Here is a 22,317-nt window from a genome sequence, read left to right as displayed (position 1 = left end):
AGACAAATCAATTGAATTACATGTATAAAAAAGGTTAAGTCTATTAAATTATGTGTACAAAACTGCAAGTATAAAAAAAAAATTGTATAAATTTTTAATAATTACTTTCACATACAACCATGTTTTCAAAAGTGCATAAAATAGTGAAAATGACATTTCTTATTTTCAATTTTGGACTTCTTTTACAAACATTATCAAAGAAAACATTTTCTAAAATTAAAAGTAAACACATTTTTGTAAAATAAAAAACGGTTAAACTAAGCAAACTCTAATTTTCTTATGATAAAAATAAAGTTTTAATACGGTAAAAAAATCATGTTACAGTATTTATGGTTCTCATAAATCATAATTTCCAAACATAAAAAAAAAAAGAAAAATTGTTGTATATCAAACTCCACTTTAATTCAAAATTATTTCTAAAAGAATAAGTGAGAGCGCTACCTATATACTATAATATATGTGGTTAAAGATGCTTTAGAAAATAGAACTAGTATAATTTATGTAAAAGTGTGAAAATTAAATATATTTTAATGTGAAATTAATTTTGATTTATTTATATATAACATAAGTAAAAAAAAAGAGTATGAATTTATTCTTAACCTGTATAAAAAAGAAAAATTTAAAGCGCAGGCCTTTTGGAAGAAAAAAGTAAGGGTTAGTCATTAGTGTAACTTCTGGCCAATAGAAACAGTAGGTGTATCCGAAACGCAAGCGAGGAAACGAAACCTTATTCTCAAAATTAGCGAAGAAGACACGCAGGATCACTCACAATGGCTGACTCTTCCATTATCAACGGTTCCCATTCCAGGTTCCCTTAATTCCTCTTTCGCTTTTCATTCTCAACACCAAAACTAAAACACTTCCTCCTCCTAAATTTTTACTCAAAACACTTGATTTTTACAATTTTAAATTTTAATTATTTTTTTATTATTTTAATCTATTAAGTATATTCACTATTCTCAAAGTAATTGGTTGCATCATGATCATGATGCTTCTAATAACAGCCCCCATCCAGATTATGCCGAGATTGTTGTGGTGCGTCATGGCGAAACAGCATGGAATGCCACTGGAAAAATTCAGGTGATTTTTCTCTCCGCCTGCCGAATTTGTTTCGTTCAATATTGCATTTGTTACATTCAGCGGAAATACAAATATTTAGGTTTTCCAAAGATATGCTTTATCAAGGAAAGTAGCATTTCCCTGTCATGACTCAAATTTACTTCAACTTTGGGTACGTTAGAATCAATAATAACAATGCAATAAAAATGATGAGTGATTTATAGGTGATGTGAAATCGGGATGAAAGTCTTGTGGAGTCGTTCTATTAGAAAAAATAAACTGCAGAGTGTTTTTCCTTCTTGAATTGCAGTATATGTTTCTTACTTCAATATGAATTTTGGTGATGTGAAGTGTTCTACCTAATTTGAGTTTGCTATCGTTGTTTTGGCTTCTGCAGTATGTGTTTTAGTAGTTTAAATACCATTTTCTCTAACATAGTTTTTTGGTTCAAATTTTAGGAGCGAAGAGGAGGGAATTTAAAATATTTTAATATAATATCTAATATATTCTTATTTATGTTATTAAATTTTAAAATTATAATGATACAAAAGTAAATTGGTTTTTATCTCTCCTTTCCCCTTGTGAACCAAACAAAAAAAGAGCCACCCCTCTCATCCACTTCTCTCAACCAAACAAAATTTCAACTCCTCCTTTCCCCTCCATTAAAATCCCTCCCTTTCCCTCCCCTCCTTTTAACCAAACAGATCCTAAATATTTAAGGTAATGTGTGGAATATTCATTAGTGTACACATTAGATGCCATCTGTGGAACTATTTTCTGCTGACTACTTGGGCTGGGTGGGGTGAACTTCAACATAGCCTGGACAATAAAAAGACGATGTACCATCTTTAAAAGCATCAGTGAAATTGAAAGGGGGCTGAGTTCCTCCCACATTAACCTGTACCTGGATCCACATTGGCTCAGCACATCCACTTTTTGGGCGACATGAACCAAAAGTACATCATGTTAAAAGAGTCAAAAGGCTCTTTGTCTGTAATCCAATTGCCCATACTTTTCTTCCCTGTAATTTCATCTCAGTTTTAGCTTTCAGGATATTATTGAGAAGTTGGTGTATGATTAGCTTATTTAAAACATTATCCAAACAAATTATACAGTTCTGGTGTTTCACAAAAATATTATTGAGAAGTTGGTGTATGATTAGCTTGTTTAAAACATTATCCAAACAAATTATACAGTTCTGGTGTTTCACAAAAAGAATCCTTTTATCTTATGAAAATTATGTAAGTTTTATGTCTTTCATATAAAAACCAAGATACAATGTTTATATCCAAAAGTTACAAACTTTCGGATTTGTTGGGTACAATTAAAGTTGCGTACTTGTAAATAAATTTTGAATATAAAATTGTTACCTTTTGAACAAATGTTGCAGGTTTCTTGTGAATGTCAGTTTTCCAATGTTGATGAACCTCAGAAAAGGCAACTAGTATAGTTTGTTTATTCTTTTCATGCATACTATTGATAAGATGCTATTTAAATATCCTAGTCCTTCAACAGTGACATAAGTTTCCACCATCTATGTGTTTATATTTAATAATATTTCTTTTTGTGCATTATTTGTTACATATGTGGTTCCTTTTGGAGTTTTCTGGCCTTGGTATGTTCAAATTTTGGTCATATGTTAACAGGGGCATCTGGATGTTGAATTAAATGAAAATGGAAGACAGCAAGCAGTTGCAGTAAGTTGTTCCTTTAGCATTCTTTCATTTCTATATATAAACTATGAGTCCAAGACTGGATCCTTGCTTTACGTTTTTTGTTATTTATGGATTTGTGAACCTAATTCCTGAAAATTTTACTATCAAGGTGGGTGAAAGACTATCCAGGGAATCTAAGGCCACTATTATATATTCTTCTGACTTGCAACGAGCTTCTGAAACAGCACAAATAATTGCATCAAAGTGTGGAGGGCTAGAGGTTTGAACTTAGTCTTCTTCAATTGTAACTAGTTAAAAAGCATAATATTGATTTCCATTTTACCATGTTGAATGTTTAAAGTTATTGGCTCCTTTGGTTTATAGGTTTTCAAACATTTTTTTTCTTTTATCAGTATTTTTCTAGAGGTTTACTTTGCTTGAAGTAATCTTGCTGTTTTTTAGTAACTATGAAGTACATAGAGATGGGTTATTCTTTTTTCCCTTAGTGTTGAAATTATTTAGTTGAGATAAAGGAATTTGTCTTCTTTAAAGTGAGAGTGTGTAAAGTGAGAAAGTAAGATATCTACCTTTGATTTGAAGTGTATTAAATTTATGTCGTACTTTAGTTCAAATCAAGGGTGAATACCCCTCTACTTTTTCACTTTACACATGTTCTCACTTTAGAAAAGTTAAATCCTTGATAGGGAAGAAGGCAAAGAGAATAAAGTTTCTCTAAATAATAGGATGTATATTGATATATGGTGTGTTACAATATGATATAAAATACCATTCTGGTGGTTCTGTTTTTGCTTATAATTTGATCTGAGTCCTGGTGTAGTATTACTAGTACAAGCCCAAACTCACTAATACAGCAAGACTACAAATCTTAATGAATAGGGAACAACTCCTAAACATGTTCATCAATTAGATTACTAATTGATTCTACTATATAAATATCTAATAAGATGTTGCGTACACTAAAGATATTTTAAGAGATAGTATATACTTAAGACATTCCAAGATAATATGTAGACAATTCTAACTGATAGCAACAAAAATATTATAGTGTATAAGCATATATCTTCTAGTTTTCTTTCTCTGCCTTCATGATTAACTTAAAAATTAAATGGGATTATATTTACAAAAAAAAATTTCTGTTTTTTTGAGAAGGTACCGACCCCCTATTGTGAGGGTCTATGAGGAAAAAAAAAACGGGGAGGGGGGGGATTTATAGGGGATCAAAATCCTTGAATTGATTGTAACTGATTACAGCTGGTATAACTAACACTTGGAAAAAGAGAATGATTTTATTATTATCATTCATCCCTATTACATTTTCCTTACACCTATTTGTAACAATCTAATCTTCTAAAATAAGGAAATAAGGAAAAAATATACTGAAAAATAAACTAGAAGATTCTACAGATATTTTCTCTAATTACGAAGATTTTCCTCTAATTACAACACTCCCCCTCAAGTTGGTAAATGAATATCAATCATTCCCAACTTGCTTACAAGATCTTGAAATCTGCCCTGAGGGAGCCCTTTTGTAAAACTATCTGCTATCTGAAGTTCTGTAGGAACATGAGTTGTAATCACAAAGCCTCTGTCTAGATTATCTTTGATGAAATGTCTGTCAATCTCAATGTGTTTGATCCTGTCATGTTGTACTGGATTATGGGCAATACTCATGACAGACTTATTGTCACAGTATAATTGTACGGGGTTGTCCACCTTGACTTTAAGGTCATCCAAAATGATTTTCATCCAGAGTCCTTCACACATTCCTTGAGCAAGGGCTCGGAATTTAGCTTCTGCACTAGAACAAGATACTTTATCTTGCTTTTTGCTCCTCCACGTTACCAGACTATCTCCAAGAAACATACAATACCCAAAAGTAGATATTCTGTCAGTAATAGAACCTGCATAGTCAGCATCAGTATATATTTTCATAGTCAATGTGTCTTCCCTTTTGAACAATAGCCCCTTTCCTGGACTTGACTTCAAGTACGGGAGAATTTTGTCAACTGCTTGCATGTGTCTCTCTCTTGGATCATGCATAAATTGGCTCACTATACTAATTGCATAAGCAATGTCTGGTCTTGTGTGTGATAGATAAATCAATTTTCCTACCAATCTTTGATATTGGGCCTTTTCTACAGGAGCACTTTCTTCACTTCCAATGATTCTGTTCTATAGGAACTGTTGAGGTTCTACATCCCAGCTTTCTTGTTTCTTTGAGGAGATCAAGTACATATTACCTTTGGGAGATGAAAATTCCGTTCTTGGAGTAAGCAACCTCTATTCCAAGAAAATATTTGAGTTTTCCTAGGTCTTTCATTTCAAATTGGGCTGCTAATTTTTCTTTCAATGCCAATTTTTCTATTTTATCATCTTCTGCAATAATCATATCATCTACATAGACAAGCAATAAAGTGAGTTTACCTGTAGAAGAGTGCTTTATGAATAGAGTATGATCTCCTTGGCTTTGTCTGTATCCCAAGGAAACCATTGCTTTTGTAAATCTTCCAAACCATGCTCTAGGGGATTGCTTAAGACCATACAATGCTTTCTTTAGGAGACATACCTTGTTTATTTCATTTTGCACTTCAAAACCTAAGGGAATCTCCATGTACACTTCCTCTTTCAGATTTCCATGAAGAAAGACATTCTTCACATCCAACTGGTGTAAGTCCCAACCAAAATGAGCAGCCAAAGCGAGAACAACTCGAACTGTATTCATCTTTGCCACTGGGGCAAATGTCTCCTCATAGTCAATCCCATAAGTTTGGATATAACCTTTTGCCACCAATCTAGCTTTATATCTTTCTATTGTCCCATCTGCCTTATGTTTCACTGTGAATATCCATCTACATCCTATTGCCTTGTCTCTTGGCTTATCAACGATCTCCCAAGTTGAATTTCTTTCTAATGCATTCATCTCTTCTTTCATGGCTTGAGTCTAATGTTCAAGTTTCATGGCCTCCTAGATTGAGGTAGGAATTTATGTGGCATCAATGGCAGCAATAAAACTTTTGTGCTTATCAGAGAGATTGTTAGTGCAAACATATCGAGAAATAGGATATTTAGCGCATGACCTTCTTTCCTTTCTCAATGCAATGGGTAAATCCTCAGTAATACTTAACTCCTCACTGTTATCTTCAGGGATCCTCACCTCCAGATTAGACAACTTTTCTTGCTCGAGAGTCGAAGTGGGTTGTTTCTTCTTTCATATTTTTTGCCAAAAAATTTGTCTTCTTCCTCTTCTTCCTCGCTGTGGACCATGGTAGCTTCATTGCTCAAATCTTGGACATCCTGCAAAGACAAATATGGTAATGATAAGAAAGAGAGCTCCTCCATTTCAAGTGCTTTCTCCTCCTGAAGTGGTGGACTGACATAAAAGGATTATGTTTCATGAAAGGTGACATCCATGGTGATAAAGATGCGACGACTCTGAGGATGATAACATTTGTACCCTTTTTTATTAGAAGGATACCCAATAAAGACACATTTAAGAGCTTTGGGATCTAATTTACTACAATTAGGATGATGAGAGTGAACAAAAGCAGTACATCCAAAGACTCAACTAGGTAAACTCGATATTAGGGGGTATTGGGAAAAACCCAAGTCCCGCCAATCCTTAGATACATCAAAAGATCACCAGGAAAAGGACTTGTTTACAATGATAGAGGACATACAAACATTGTTGGATATTCAGATGCAGATTGGGCAGGTGATGCAAGTGATAGGCGGTCAACATCAGGCTATTGTGTCTTCATGGGTGGTAATCTTGTCTCATGGAAGAGTAAAAAGCAAAGTGTTGTTGCACGATCAAGTACAGAAGCAGAATATCGTGCTATGGCTCACACCACATGTGAGCTCTTGTGGCTAAAATTCTTAATTCAAGAGTTGCAGTTTTGCAAGGTTGGTCATATGGAACTAGTTTGTGATAACCAGTCAGCTTTATACCTCTCCTCTAATCCAGTTTTTCATGAGAGAACAAAGCATATAGAGGTTGACTGCCATTTCATCAGAGAAAAGATCCTCTCCGGTATGTGGCAGTTAATACAGACATTTGAAAAAGAAGAGCTCTAGTTACTTCAAGAAGATGACGATTCTTTCTTTCTGCAACCCTGTTTTGTTGAGGGGTGTTTACACATGTTAGTTCATGAACAATACCATTATGAGACAAAAAATTCATAAATTCATGATTCACATATTCAATACCATTATCAGACTTGATTCTTTTGATATTTTTTCCAAATTGATTTTGGACCAGACGGAAAAAATTAACAAAGATTTGGAAAACTTCTGATTTATTTTTCATAAGTTATGTCCATGTGACACGGGTACAATCGTCAATAAAGGTAACGAACCATTTAGCTTTGGAAATAGATTCTACGACAGGTCTCCAAGCATCAGAGTGAATTAAATCAAATGGAGAAGTACTCTTTTTATTACTAATAGGATAGGATGCACGATGGTGTTTTGACAATTGACAAATATCACAATTAAAAGACTCAACAGATTCCTTAGTAAACAAATGAGGAAATAAGGACTTGAGAAGGTTGAATGAAGGATGCCCAAGCCTTTTATGATGTAGCCATATTTGGGAATTTGCCCACGTCTTAGATGTAGCTTGTTGACTCATGATTTTTGTTTTGTTTTGGTCATCAGATTCCAACAAATACAACCCACTCTGCTCTTTAGCATTTAAAATCGTCTTTCCCATAGCAAGGTCCTGAAAAACACAATGAGTCGAGAAAAATATTACTGAACAATTTAAATCTTTTGTGAGCTTTTGCACAGAGATAAGATTATTGGCTAATTGTGGAACATGTAAAACATCCTTTAATACAATAGATGATTCCAAAATTATATTCCCAGAGCCACATATGGGTACACCTTGACCATTCGCAACTGTAATAAGTTGTTCTCTATTCCTTTTAATATATGATTTGAAGATCATACGAAAAGGTGTCATATGATCAGTTGCTCCTGAATCAAGAATCCACATACCTTGAGACACAGGACCCATAGTATGGAGAGAACTCTTACCTTTCATGGACAGAGTACATGGTCCAAAGGGCTTACTTATTGATTCAATCATTGCTTTCAAATGATCTAGTTCCTCTTTAAAAGCTTTCATCTCAAAAATCTGATGGTGGTAACGTAAGTGGGCTGGCTATACCGGAAAAGGAGCAAAAACTCAAAAAACTCAGATCTACTAGAATCTAGGCCAAATGGGACGTCACCGACCCGTGGAACGGACTTAGGAGGCTCCGGCGACCGGTTCTGTGATAGCAATGGCTAGTGGGTCTCGTCAGAACTAGGCGTGTGGGACGTCACCGGAAAAGGAGCAAAACTCAAAACTCATATCTACTCAAATCTGGGCCAAATGGGATGTCACCGACCCGTGAAACGGACTCAGGAGGCTTCAGTGACTCTTTTTGTGACGGCAGCGGCGAGTGGGTCTCGCCAGAGCTAGGCGCGTGAGCTACACGTGTCGGCGACAGTGGTGGCGCATGGTAGCGTATTTCTCGAAGCGAATTCCAGCGTTGTGTTCGCCGGAGTTGGGCGCACCTTTTTGCCCTATCCACGACCCCCCAATGGCTACTGTGGCGGCCGCAGTGGCCTGATAGCGATGACGGTGGCTACTGTTGCAGCGGAAACGGATCTTGGGGAGCTTTGATACCAACTTGGAAAAAGAGAATGATTTATTATTAACATTCATCCCTATTACATTTTCTTTACACCTATTTGTAACAATCTAATCTTCCAAAATAAGGAAATAAGGAAAAAATATGCTGAAAAATAAATTAGAAGATTCTACAGATATTTTCTCTAATTACGAAGATTTTCCTCTAATTACAACACTAACATGTCACGAAGTTAGTTAGTTGGGTATGTCTATTAAATAGGAAGGTAAAGAAAGGGAAAGAGTATCTCATTTTGTAGAAATGAGTGATGTTGGGGCTCTCAAAACTCCCTAGCCCATTTCTGTATTCAGCATTCACTTATATCGCCAATTTCTGCTGCTACTCTGAACTGCAGTTGGGTTCTTGAATAAAATTCGGTTTTTTCTATTATGTTCCAGTGTTTATCAGTTTATTAATGCTACTCATTTAGTATTTTTGATCTATCACCTATTCTTTTTCCTAACAATATTTTCCTTTGGTTGAAATTTTAGGTTGTCAAGGATTCCAACCTACGTGAAAGACACCTAGGGGATCTTCAAGGCTGTGATTTTCATGAAATGAAAAAAGTTCATCCCACCTCTTACAAGGCTTTTATGTCTAGGAATGAAGATGAAGAAATTCCAGTAAGTTTCCTAAAAACCAACTTGTAAGCATGGAATTGCTTGATAATAAACTACCAATGTAAAGAGTGTAAATTAAGAGTAGGCTGCCTAGGAAAATTCTTCAAGTTCCATTGGGCATGTCCAAATACTTAGGAAGAAGATGAGTGTAACTGCTGGCTTCCTGAAATGCAGCAGCCGAAATATGTCAGATATCATGTGACATAGTAAAATAAGAATAACAGATACCTGGTTAGAACAAAAATGGTTGTTTAAATAATGGTTAGATCATCATCTGATAGAAACCAGAAATAGCAGTTAGCCAGTTACAATTAAAAGGCAAAACACAGCTCATCAGTTATGAAATTAAGTGTATAATTTTTGAAATGGAAAGATTACATAGGTAAAAGTATTCTGACTGCCCAGAGCTAAGCTCCTTCAAATTACAAATGTTCTCCGCCCATAACTTAAATGACTCTCCTAGATACCTTTTTCTCTCATCCCCTGCATGGTTTATCGTACTCTCTCATTCCCTGCCACTTGCCACTTGGACATTCCCACTCCGCCCTTTGCTATTTCTTCTATTTCTATAGCATAAATTTGCTATACACTCCGGGCTTGGGTAGCTGCCGTGATAACAGCCCATTTGGACCCCTTTCATATTTGTGGTTCTACCATTATCCATTTTAAAAGCTGTTAGATGTAGAACTTGCTTATTTATCCATTTTAAGTGTATGTTTGGTTCAGTTTATTTTGGAGAGACAATCACTTGTTTTATTAATTCTCTAAAAGAGCGAAAACGAGCAATTATTTCTCTAAATTAATCTGTTACCAAACACAGGCTAATACTTTCGCTTAATGCAGAAACGAGGATACATACATGTAGATAATAGTTTCTCAAGACTAGCTGTTTGTTATTCTGTTTATGACTTTGGCTATGGTAGTTTTCTTTTCTTAGAGTTTCCACACTTCCTAAGGTAGAATCACACTTTCCAAGTCAATGTTTCCTAATGCAAAAAACTTATCCACTGGGCAAACATGCAAATAGGCACTTTATGAATATATTGAATGCGTTAAATTTTGCATATACATAACATTGATCCATATACAATTGTGCAGGGTGGTGGAGAAAGTCTCGTTCAACTTTATGACCGCAGCACATCTGCATTGCTTAGAATTGGCTTGAAGCATAAAGGTAGGCTATCAGTGAAGTTCTTCCATCATGACATCTCATGGAAGTTATGTTTTTCGTAATTAATCATTGGTTTGATCTGAGATCTTTTTAGTTCATGCAAATGATGCAATAATCTCGATGAATCCCTGTCTTACCAGTTGCCACCCAACCCGGCTAGCTAGATTGATTTGACATGCAATAATCTGATTTAGATAACGTTTTGTAGATATTATATCCTTTTTCAAAGTTCACTCTACATTGGGCTGATGTTAGCCATGTTAATTGCAGGGGAGCGAGTAATCGTTGTGAGCCATGGAGGATTCATCAGAGCACTTTACAAATGGGCCCGCCCAAATGGAAGGCCTGGGAACATACTCAATACATGTGTTAGTGTTTTTCACCTCTATGGTGAGGACAAATGGACCTTAAAAGTGTGGGGTGATGTCAGTCATCTGGAGAAAACTGGATTTCTAGAGTCTGGTTTTGGGGGTGATAGAAATTCTGGATAGGCCATTGTTTCCCACTAAAGGTAATAAAGGTTTGATTGTTTAAAATAAAAGATTAGAGGAAGAAGAGCGGAAAGGGATATCAAGTGGTGGTGCCAAATATGATTTTGGGCATTAGCATACAAATAGATGTAAGCATATGCCTAAACTATTTAATTTTGTGGCGGTGGCGCAGCAATCTCCATTACAGAATTGTCACTTTTAAAAATATTTTCTACTGTTTAATGCAGTGATGAATGTAATAGTGCAGTTCTTAGGTCAGTATTTTTATATACCGGCAAGTCTCTTTAAACTTCCATAGCATGATTAATGTAAACGATGCAAAACTAATGTTTTGCAATTTTAAAGAATGAATTTCAGGCTATTACTTTTGTAGCGATTCATTAAACGAATAAACGATCCTTCTTTATAGGTGAGTGCGAAATAGATTCTCTCATGATAGATCCTTATATTATTTTTTGTTATGTAAAAGAAATTGTCTATTTCTTTCTTTATAGACATCCAAAAATATTGATAGAGCTCGATGAATTTAATGTATGTAGAGACCATTTTATTTACATTTGTGGGGGATTTCATCCTCCGATTGTCCAAAAGGATAAACTTGCGAAGAAAATAAGATGATTTTATTGAATGATTCCTACTATGATAAAAAAGTAATAATATCTTCAGTTGAGAATTTTGCTAGAATGTTTCAAAAGAATGATAAAATAGTATACTCTAATGTATTGGTGCATATTAACAGTATTCTTTAGTTCACTAACGGACTAAATCTTTGAAACGAAAATATTAAATTGGACACAATGTTTCTATACAAATACTTTTTTTATATGCATGCATAGAAATCGACGTATAAACAGTAAAATTTCAATAATTTTGATGAGAAAATGGCCATTAAACCTAACCTTTTTCAGTTATACATCTGTTACCCAATGCCTATGAACACTTGCAGTTCTTGATCTTAATTAAATATTGATTAGTTTTATATCTCTAAAGTTCGACATGAAAAACCGAGATATAAATTTTCATGTAATAATTATATATGTTTATATTATTTTAATATGTAATTTAAGATAAATATATTTTTTGTCCGTAATTGTAGTTCCTATTTATTTATTTTTATTTTCTTAATCTTCCTAAATTATTGATGATGTGATACAATTTGTTGACATGACAAGATAAGACTAACTCTGAATTTATATATAAGTAAAAATAATTAATTTTATACAAATTAAGAAAGTTTATTAATGCATTTAATTTTTACAATTTCACATAAAATATGCACTACATTTTTTAAAACATCTTTAACTACATTCATAATAGATAGTGTTCTCATTTATTACTATAAATATTTTTGGATTAAAAATATTAAATAAAATTGACTTGATCGATATTTATTTATATTTCAGTCCAAAAAGTTTTAAACATTTTTTATTTATATATAAATCCAAAGCGAGTTTACTAACCACACTATTTTTGTATAAAAAAAATAGTTGATGGAGAAATAACAATACAATAACAACACAGAGCAAACTCAAACAATTATCGCAACGAAAATAAATTTTCCTAACTTGCAAGAATCTGTGAGGAGCAAAAACCAATGAACAACAATAATAAATCACCAAAAATCACACACAGACACCAAATTTTTTAACATGAAAAATCTCTCAAAGCAAGGGTAAAAATCACGAGTCATCCAGACCAAAGAAATAGCTCCACTATGATCAACAAAGAGTACAAAGGAGTCTCTATCAACTGCACAAAATAGTGCTAACACCCAGCCAAACAAAAAAACAATAAAGCTTACAAATAGAGAACAAGGAAGATGAAAAAACCCCAAATACACAGCTACAGTGCGAACTGAATATCTCCCTACTTAGACCTCGTTTCAACGATCCAATCGTTCACAATGAATAACCAAATGACCCGAACCTGCTGTAAAAATTTTAGCCCGATCCAACGATGAACGAATCTGCACTATCGATTTTACTGCTGCTGCCCTGTGTAAAAACGAGAATCACTTTCTCTCTTCCTCTCTCTCAAAGTATTGGTGTTCAAAGTGACTTCTGACTTTCCCTCTTTCTCACTCTTTTTTCTTCAGACCCTCTCTCCACTTAGTTAAATGAGACATTAAATGGGTTTCTCAATTTTGGGCCTTTTCTCCACATAGGAAGGGAGTCTAATACCCAACAATCTCCCCTTCACAACTACGTGGAGATAATCGTCAAATCGGCGATCTCACAACAAACTTCAAATTTTTCTCTTGGCAATGCTTTAGTCATCATATCAACACCATTATCATCAGAAAACTTTTAAACAAAGACACAATGATTAGAAGCAGTCTTCTTGTAGCCTTGCTCACACATAAAATACTCAAACTTCTTATACCACTGTCTTGGAGCTTGCTTCAGATCGTATAGATTCTTTCTCAGCCTACATACACAGTCTTCCTTACCTTTAACTTGATAGCCATCAGGTTATTTCATATAAATCTCTTCTTCCAAATCACCATGAAGGAAAGCAGTTTTCACATCCATTTGCTCTACCTCCAAATCAAGAGTAACTGCCAAACTCAAAACTGCTCTAATGGACGACATCTTCACCACAAGTGAGAAAATCTCATTGAAATCAACACCCTTTCTCTGTCTAAAGCCTTTCTCCACTAATCTGGCTTTGTACCTTGGAGATGTAGAATTACTTTCTTGTTTCACCCTGAAAATCCATATGTTTTCTAAGGCCCTCTTTCCCTTAGGCAATTTCACCAAGTCATAAGTGTGATTATCATGCAAGGATTTCATCTCATCTTGCATTGCATCCAACTACTGTTGTTTTTCTTCACTTTCCAAAGCCTCTTCAAAACATTTAGGTTCTCCACCATCAGTCAAGGTCACATACTCATCAGAAGAATACCTTGTTGAATGTTGTCTCTGTCTATTAGACCTCCTAAGTTGAACTTGATGTGGTTCGGGTGCATCATCAATATTCTCATCATGTGACATCTCATGCTCCTCCTGGTCATCATCAATAAGAACATCTAATCCACCTACAAGCTGTTGATCATCAACATCATCATGTTGTTCACCGGGTTGAACACTACCATCAACATTATCCAGATTGTGAATATGCAATCGCATAGGATCAACATCAGTCAGATTTCTATCTTTCTCGGTTGTAGTCTTTTCCACCCTATCAATGTCTTCAATGGTTTGGTCTTCCATAAATTGTACATCACAACTTCTAAATTCATCAGACAATTCAACAAATACAATTTATTATTTCCTAATTTAGAAGCATATAAGGACTCAATCTTCTCCCATAAAGTTCTAGCATGTGTCTCATTTGCAATGTGATTATAAACACTGTCTTCTACAAATTGCAAAATAAAACCACACACCTGTTGGTGTTCAAAGTCTCAATCTTCTTCAGACATAGAATCTGGCTTTTGAGTAGTAAAAACAGGAAGATGCATTTTCTTCACAAATAGCAAGTCTTTCATCTTGTCCTTCCACAAGTGATAATTTGTGCCATTCAAAGCAATTATTTTAGTATTTGCCTCCATCATTCAAGCAAGTCAAATAGCCCCAAACCAAAGCCAAAAGAGAGCTTTGATACCACTCTGATGGGGAAACAACAATACAATAACAACACAGAGCAAACTCAAACAGTTATCGCAGCGCAAATAAATTTCCCTAACTTGCAAGAATCTATGAGGAGTAACAACCAATTAACAACAATAATAAATCACCAAAAATCACACACAAAGACACCAAGATTTTTAATGTGAAAAACCCCTCAAAGCAAGGGTAAAAACCACGAGTCGTCCAGACCAAAGAAATAACTTCACTATGATCAACAAATAGTACAAAGGAGTCTCAATCAACTGCACAAAATAGTTCTAACACCCAGCCGAACAACAAAGCAATAAAGCTTACAAATAGAGAACAAGAAAGATGAAAAAATCCCAAATACAAAGCTATAGTGAAAACTGAATATCTCCCTACTCAGACCTCTTTTCAAAGATCCAACCGTTCAAAATGAAGAACCATGTGTCCCAAATCTGCTGTCAAATTTTTAGCTCAATCCAACGGTGAACGAATCTGCAGTATCGATTTTAATGTTACAGTCCTGTGTAAAAACGAGAATGACTTTCTCTCTTCCTCTTTCTCAAAGTGCTGGTGTTCAAAGTGACTTCTAACTTTCTCTCTTTCTCACTCTTTTTTCTTCAGACCCTCTCTCCACTTAGTTAAGTGAGATACTAAATGGACTTCTCAATTTTGGGCATTTTCTCTACATAGGAAGGAAGCCCAGTACCCAACATTTATTTATAAAATATTAAATAAGATTGACTTGATTGACATTTATTTATATTTCAATCCAAAAAAATTTAAACATTTTTTATTTATATATAAATCCAAAGCGAGTTTACTAACCACACTATTTTTTTTATAAAAAAAAATAGTGATAAGAGCTAAAAGAAAACAGTTTGAAATTTTCCATCACGAAAATTAAAAAAAAAATGTTTTTATAAAGACTAAAATAAAATAAAATGCACTAATTTGCTGGTTGAGAAATATATTTAAGTGTAAAAATATATATTTTTCGGCTTCTTCATTTTATATATATATATAGAAAAACTTTTTTTAACTTAAACTATAACAACGAACTTGGTGGTTCGTGAGATAAACTCTAATTTCGTCATCAGATACGAAAGCAATTCTAAACATAAAAGTTTTTGCAGCATTTCGTTGTCCATTATATATTAAGCAAGTGACAAGTGAAGGATATAAGCTTCCCGTTTTTCCAATTTTCCATATTTTTTATCCTTTTCATATTCATGTTTCTTCAAAAAGATATTGATGCTGATTGGTCATAGAAAATAATTATTATTTTGCATATTGTGAGTTTTGGCTAACGTAGGAAGGTTAAAATGAGAAGAGAAGAAATGGTGGTTGTGGTTATTTATTATTAGATTTCTTTCATGCTAGCATGCGCTTTAATGGCCATATGATAGCATGAACGTGCTGCATGGAATTGGAGGCCTTGTCTGCTTCATACTCTCACTTTTCCTATCTATTTTCTGTCACCTTTCAATTTCATCAAACTTTTCTGAGTTGGATCTTAGTGTCATGATTACCACTACTTCTTTCTTTATACTTGCATCATTATGGATTTAAAAGTCAACCTTTCTATTCAACTAATTGTTATGATTAGAGTAAATTGGTATATTATATAGTTATTATTCAAGTTAATTAAGTTATAGTACATAGTAATAATTTGTAATTAAATAATAATAAAAATAAACTTTTACATTATATATACGTATACCATACCTACCATACCAATATAATTAATGTCATTGTAAAATCTCTTACACACTACTACAAAGATTCTGATTTACATCGTCAATTCTACATCGGTTCATGTAGAACCGATGTAAAAAATGAAGGCGGTGGCACAAGGTAAATCATATCTACATCGGTTATAGTGGAGACCGATGTAAATGATGAGTGTTTTACATCGTTTAGGGTGGGACCGATGTCGTTTTGAAAGCGCGGTGGCATTTTTGTGATTAATTACAAACATATCTACATCGGGTCTCTTAGAAACCGATGTAGTACGATTTCACACTCGCTTTCGCGCCCCTTCTCCACGAGATAGAAGAACATTAAGCATCTTCTTGAACACCCAAACTACGCACGCCCCAGAATCGCCATTGTCGTATAAGCTTAAGCCCCATCTTGTTCCGTTTGTTTGGTGACCAGCGCGAGCCGTTTCCCCCGAAGAAGTGTCTCTGGAAGCCTCATCTTCATCTACAAAAGCTTCAGTGCCATTGTTGAAGTTGTGCGCGCAAGGAACCCTAAATCGTTTAAGGTTTGGGTGAGTTTCATCTGCTCTGTCCCCCTATTTTCAATTAGTTTAGGGTTTAATGATGCATCCTGGAATTTATGTGATTTTATATCATAGGCATGAAACAACCCATTCAATAATTTTGTTTTTTTTTTGTTCTAATTTTCACAAGAGAAATTGAAAATTCAAAGAAGCTCAAATTTTCAAATGACACGAAATTGAAGAAATGCTATTAAACCCATTCTATATTTCCATTCAATTATTCCATTTCTCTGTTTTTCATTCTTTTGAAATATGGGTTTCATATACACTCGTTCACTTGCTCCATGCTCCTTATTTGGTTGTTCCATTGCTCCATTTTCATTCTTCTGAAATAGAAGCATCATACAGTTACCTGCGCATTCTATATATATGCACCTTATTTTGCGGCATTTTTTTTATCTGTTTTTGTTCTTTTGAAATATAAACTTCAAGCAGCAACATTTTGTGGCTCCTAAGGCTAATGGGAAGAAGGATGTTACCTCATAACATTGTATTGTTCTTGACAATAGATTGCTCTTACGGTGAAGTATTATTTAATAGGAGCATGCAAAGAATTATGACTTATGACAACTTCAATCACATTTCAATGTTTCATATTCATCTGGAGATGTCTCTGCCTCCCAAGGGTCTAAATTTTGGTTTGAGCTGGTTCTTTTGTTTTCTTTTCTCCCCCTACTATTCTGTGGGATGAATCTAATAGGAGTTTGTACTACAAAATGGTCTGACTTTCTAAATGAATTGTACGATATTTGACCAAGAGATATTGTACATGACTCTGGTTAGGCAAATGCTCTTTTTTCTCTCTTTCTTTCTTTTGCTTATTCGGGTGGTGGTTGTCAGTTATATTAAGAAATTTCTGTAAGAGTTAAGGAGGAATTAAGAAGCATTAACTTTTATTTTCTTCCGCTTGTCAGTTGAAATTAGTTAAAATGGATAACCTTTTTCTTCTGGGAAAATTTATTGTTTATGGAGTTGTACATTGACATAATCAATAGTTTTATTCTTATTTGCATATTCAGTTTTAAAATTGGAGTATCAGCTATGAAACCCCATCTATTTTAGTTTATCAATTCTTTATAGTTAGCCATTTTTTCCTTTTCAATTTAGATAAACATGATTGACTTGGTGCTGCTTTTTGATGGTAAGCTTACATTTTATATGCTTTGGAAATATGCAGATATATTGTATGATTCATGGTCCCCTGCGATGACAGTTAGTTCTATCTGCATCAGTGTTCTCTCAATGCTTTCAAGCTCAACCGTAAAGGTGTGAATTTATTTACTGTGAATCTTATATTTTTCCTAATTCTTCCATTTGTGCTGTGATATGATTACTGGACATATAGGACATGCCATATTTTTAACCAAGGTTTTAATAAACATTTGATTTGATAAATGGTTGGTTGGTTATTATTTAAGATTCTACTGGTGAATTTAGTTAAGTTCATTGGTCCATCATAAAATGGGTGTCATTTTGACATAACTCTTGACGTGATTTCTTTGGCAGCAACGCCCTGAAGATAATGACCGCTATGTAAAGAACATTTATAGTTTATATTATATTTTCATTTTTTCTTTAATTAAATATCATATGTGTGCATATTTATCCATAAACAATTCCACTTTTGTTTTCTTATTGCTAAACTCGTTCAATCAATGAGGATGCCTCTGCTAGCTCCTCCCTGGTTTTACAATTTTCACTGTCTTTGCTTTGGTTCATTTTATGCTTCTGCTTTTATTTTCATATATTTATGCACACGGAATTCTGGTGTACACAGAGGATTCTTTGGTGAAAGTAAAGTACATAGAGGATACGCGTATATATGATGCAAATCTAAAAAAATATCATATATGATTAGCAATGATTTAGTCCCAGCTCAGAGCCTAGCATCTAACTTTATCTTGATTAAATGCATGAACATAGCTGGAAGAATACGTGTCTTGCTATGCCTAAAAGTTAATTACATTTATAATTTTATATTATATTTTCATTTTTTCTTTTAATTTATAATTTTAAATTTTACTTAAATCAAATAATTGTAGTGTAATCATATCATTTTTTGCAAAAGGTCTGAACGTTGTTGTTCTTCATCTTAGCAGGATAATTGAAAGGTCTCTCCTTACGTTCCAAAACAATTTTCTGCCTTTATTTTTTAGTTTCTTTTCTTTTGAAATAGTTGTTTATTATTAGTAAAGGCACCTAAACCTGCCCATTTTTAGAGCAACAAAAAAATGGTGTTGATTGTGCATCGTGTATATCCTCCTATACTCAAGTGGATACTCTTAATTGGACTGAGTTTGTGGATTTTTTACTTCCCCTGTTTCTGGTTTGTGTGTTTTCCTGTTCACATGTTCTCTGCTGGGTTTCATGGTTTGAGTGACTTGTACTGAACTGAGTGTTGGTTTTTCTGGTTGCATGTGTTGTTTCTGAGCTGTATTCCTCTATTTTGGTCCTCTATCATTTCTTGTTGGGATTTTGTTTGTCTTTAGTAGGCATTTGGTTTGATTGAAGGAATAGTAGGCATTTTGGTCCTCTACCCATTACGCAATCTTAAAATCTAGGCAAACAATATTAAACGACATAAGGAGAAAGACACGTTTCAGATTTTTTTGTTGAAGAAAGAATTCAAATTTTCATCCTTCGATATAATTGTATTATATACTATAAACTAGTCAGTTTCAATGAATGATGATCTCATTCCTAGCTCTGGCTTGAGTTGTACACATCTTTGGCTACAGAGTAGAGTTCCACTCGGGTAATATCAATAAGAGTGTCAAATTTGAGGTATTCTTTTTGAATTTTTGATCAGGATCTTTTCCAGCTTGGTGCTGGTTTGAACCTTTTATGTTTAGTTAATATATTTATTATTGTATACCATGGACTTAGTGCCTTCTTATGAATACCCTGTTTTGTCTTCTTTTAAAATGGAATTCAAAGTTATAGCTTTATTAGAGTAGTTATTGTATCTGATAACCTCTAATTCAAGAAACTAACTGGAACTCAATAATTAGATTTTGAAATTATACTATGAATGAAATATGTTTATACAGGTAACCCAGAAAGAATCTAAAAAAATAATTAATTTTTTTTTTAAATGCACATCTACATCGGTTTTTGGTATAACCGATGTAGATTTGCGTTCAAATCTACATCGGTTTTATTTACAACTGATGTAGATTTGAACGCAAATCTACATCGGTTTTCTGACAACCGATGTAAATTTGAACGCAAATTTACATCGGTTTGTTCTACATCGGTTGTAAATTAGCTTTCAGAACCGATGTAGAACAGTGCTTTTGTAGTATACTCTTACCAAGGCAAAGTCAAAATGAGAGTTATAAAGAGAAAGTCAAATTCAGAGGCTGCAGGACTTGAAATTAAATTTTGATGCCATACTAAATCTTCAACATTATTTATATTATACTATTTACAAGAAAGCGATTGTGTAATTTCCCGATATTTTAATAAATACTATGAAATTCATAAAAAAGTATATTCGCAACATATAGAAGCTTGACCTTTGAATATTCCTTAATCTTATAACCTTCTATTCTTTGATGATGTTAGTTATTTTTTTAATCTAAGTTTTATTATTATTTACATCTAATTAAAATAATTCAGTAGTACTAAATTCAAACGTCAACCCAAAGCAAACAAAATTCATTCTAACTAGACCAAATATTTAATTAATTAAATTTAATCAAACAAAATATATACTGTATTATGTGACACAAATGAAAATGAACGCAGCCAAATTAAATTTGAGTTGAACAAAAATAAATGTAGGATCAGGGTGACTAATATAAACGCAACTAGATGAAATTAAATTAAATTACACCATCATTCGTCTATATATAGCCTTTTTAATATAATTTATCTCTTTTTCATGATTTTTTAAAAATCCCCTCTTATACTTGCAAACAAAAAAAAAATTGTCTCCTATTCTACTCTTTTTCGAGTGATTTTTATAAGATTCAATTAGTTAATTCATTAAAATATTAAATTTGTTATGGTTTTTTTTTTTCAAAGCAATTTTTAACATTCATAAGTCCCCTATTGTATCAACTACTTATTAAATTAAGAGATTTTTTTTTTGGTAAATAAGAGAAATGAATTTAATTAAGAACATTTCTTCTAAAAAAATAATAAATACAAAAGACATTTTAAATTGATTCTTATAAATTGAAGAAAAAAAAACTTTTGATTTAAGTCTTATAATAAGAAAAAAAGGAGTAATTATTTTTTTACTGAAATACTCTTAATAACTTTATAATAAATATTATAAATTACTTTCGTGTCTTTTTTACAATATTCAAATCAAAAGTGTAGCTTGTTTCTTTTTATAAGAATCAATAAAAAAATTGCATTAATTAATTTTTTATAATGATACTCTTAATTAAATTCATTTTTCTTAATTTAATATGTTGTTGATCGAGTAATTTTTATTAATATGAGAGTTTTGAAAATAAAATTTAAATTAGGATAAATTCAATGCTATAAATTAAATTAATCAATTTCTTTAATTTTGATGAATTAAATAGTTGAATCTTATAAATTAGACACGAAGTAATAACTAGGTAAATTCATGCTCTTTCTTATAAATATTGGAAAACATAATTAATACGCATTAATCAATTAGATGAAAAATAATTAAGTGAGATTATGAGACCCAATAATTTTCAGGATAATTTTAAGAAAAAAAATGATAACAAATATTTGTTTGGTCATGTCACAAATATCTTAACTCACTAAATTAGATATTAATCTCGTTTTTAGTATTATAATTGTTACTAATTCAATAAATTTTCACACATGAAAGAAATTGAATACATATAGAATGTTAAATAAATCGTTTACATAACATGTGAGTGTATAGTAAAATAATTAATTAATTTTTTTAATAATTATAAATTAAATAAAAGAATCTTATATTTATAAACGAATATAGTAAAATAAATATATCAAATTAACCAAATCAAACTTAAACTCACCTGATCAAAGTATACTTAATTAAATATACCCAAATCAAACCTAAACCTAAGTGATTTGAACTAAATTCTAATGTTAACAAGTGCCATTAGTGCACGGATTAAAGAATAAAAGTAGAAAAATTTTATTGAAAAGCGTATTTATACCTTCTATTATATAATTTTATTGTAGTTTTCAATGAAATTTTTTTACATACTGATTATTTAACCAATATCTTTAGATCTTTTATTTATTGAAAAATGCTAATCAATACTCTCAAAAACATTAATTAAGAAATTAAAAAAAAAAGAAGTTTTATTAAAAAGTGTACGTATTTGCACATTCTTTTATATAACCTTATTATAATTTTCAATAAAAATCTACTCCCTCATTTTTTTTCATAGTCGTTTTGTTAGAGTTTGTTATTTTTTTTTCATTGTCATATTACTAAAATCAATGAATTATTAATTTTTTTCTTCTATTTTTACCCTTGATAATTAATACATGTTTCCTGAACAATGTGTGTATTTATTTTTAATGTCTACCTAATTTTTCTCTAACTACTCATATAAAGTTAATGTGCATTTATAAGAGCAATATGTTCCCAACAAAATACTATAAAAAAACAAAAAAAAAAGGGACAACTATTTAATAGAGTAGTTCAACAGTCTAAAAAATGCAAAAAAAAAGGTAAAATAAGAAAGTAAGTAATAAATATTTTTGAAAACTAAAATATCAATGATTTCCTTAATTCCCGTGCAAAACCTTAAA

At 32.6% G+C, this 22,317-nt stretch overlaps 1 protein-coding gene and 1 long non-coding RNA gene across 3 annotated transcripts; both read left to right on the top strand.

Annotated features, from left to right (window-relative positions):
- The first annotated feature begins 646 nt into the window (after positions 1-646).
- Positions 647-11,101, top strand: LOC109804569 (phosphoglycerate mutase-like protein 4). Of its 2 annotated transcripts, XM_020366422.3 has the most exons (7): positions 647-808; positions 1,005-1,080; positions 2,706-2,756; positions 2,884-2,994; positions 8,905-9,036; positions 10,132-10,207; positions 10,475-11,101. In XM_020366422.3, exons 1-7 carry the CDS (start codon positions 771-773, stop codon positions 10,693-10,695), a joined length of 705 nt encoding a protein of 234 aa, XP_020222011.1. In that variant the 5' UTR covers positions 647-770; the 3' UTR covers positions 10,696-11,101. The 2 variants fall into 2 exon arrangements, with proteins under 2 accessions (XP_020222011.1, XP_082924489.1); XM_083068363.1 differs by lacking the exon at positions 8,905-9,036.
- A 4,420-nt stretch (positions 11,102-15,521) lies between these two features.
- On the top strand, positions 15,522-18,271 carry LOC145954343 (uncharacterized). Its single transcript, XR_014431548.1, has 2 exons — positions 15,522-16,566; positions 17,756-18,271. It is a non-coding gene; the product is annotated as an uncharacterized LOC145954343 (long non-coding RNA).
- Positions 18,272-22,317: the final 4,046 nt, after the last annotated feature.

Source organism: Cajanus cajan, chromosome 2, assembly GCF_000230855.2.
Source record: "Cajanus cajan strain Asha chromosome 2, NIPB_CcT2T_4, whole genome shotgun sequence".
Classification (NCBI taxonomy): domain Eukaryota; kingdom Viridiplantae; phylum Streptophyta; class Magnoliopsida; order Fabales; family Fabaceae; genus Cajanus; species Cajanus cajan.
The sequence above is the reverse complement of the archived record's forward strand: the minus strand, read 5'-3'. Positions and strand labels throughout refer to the sequence as shown.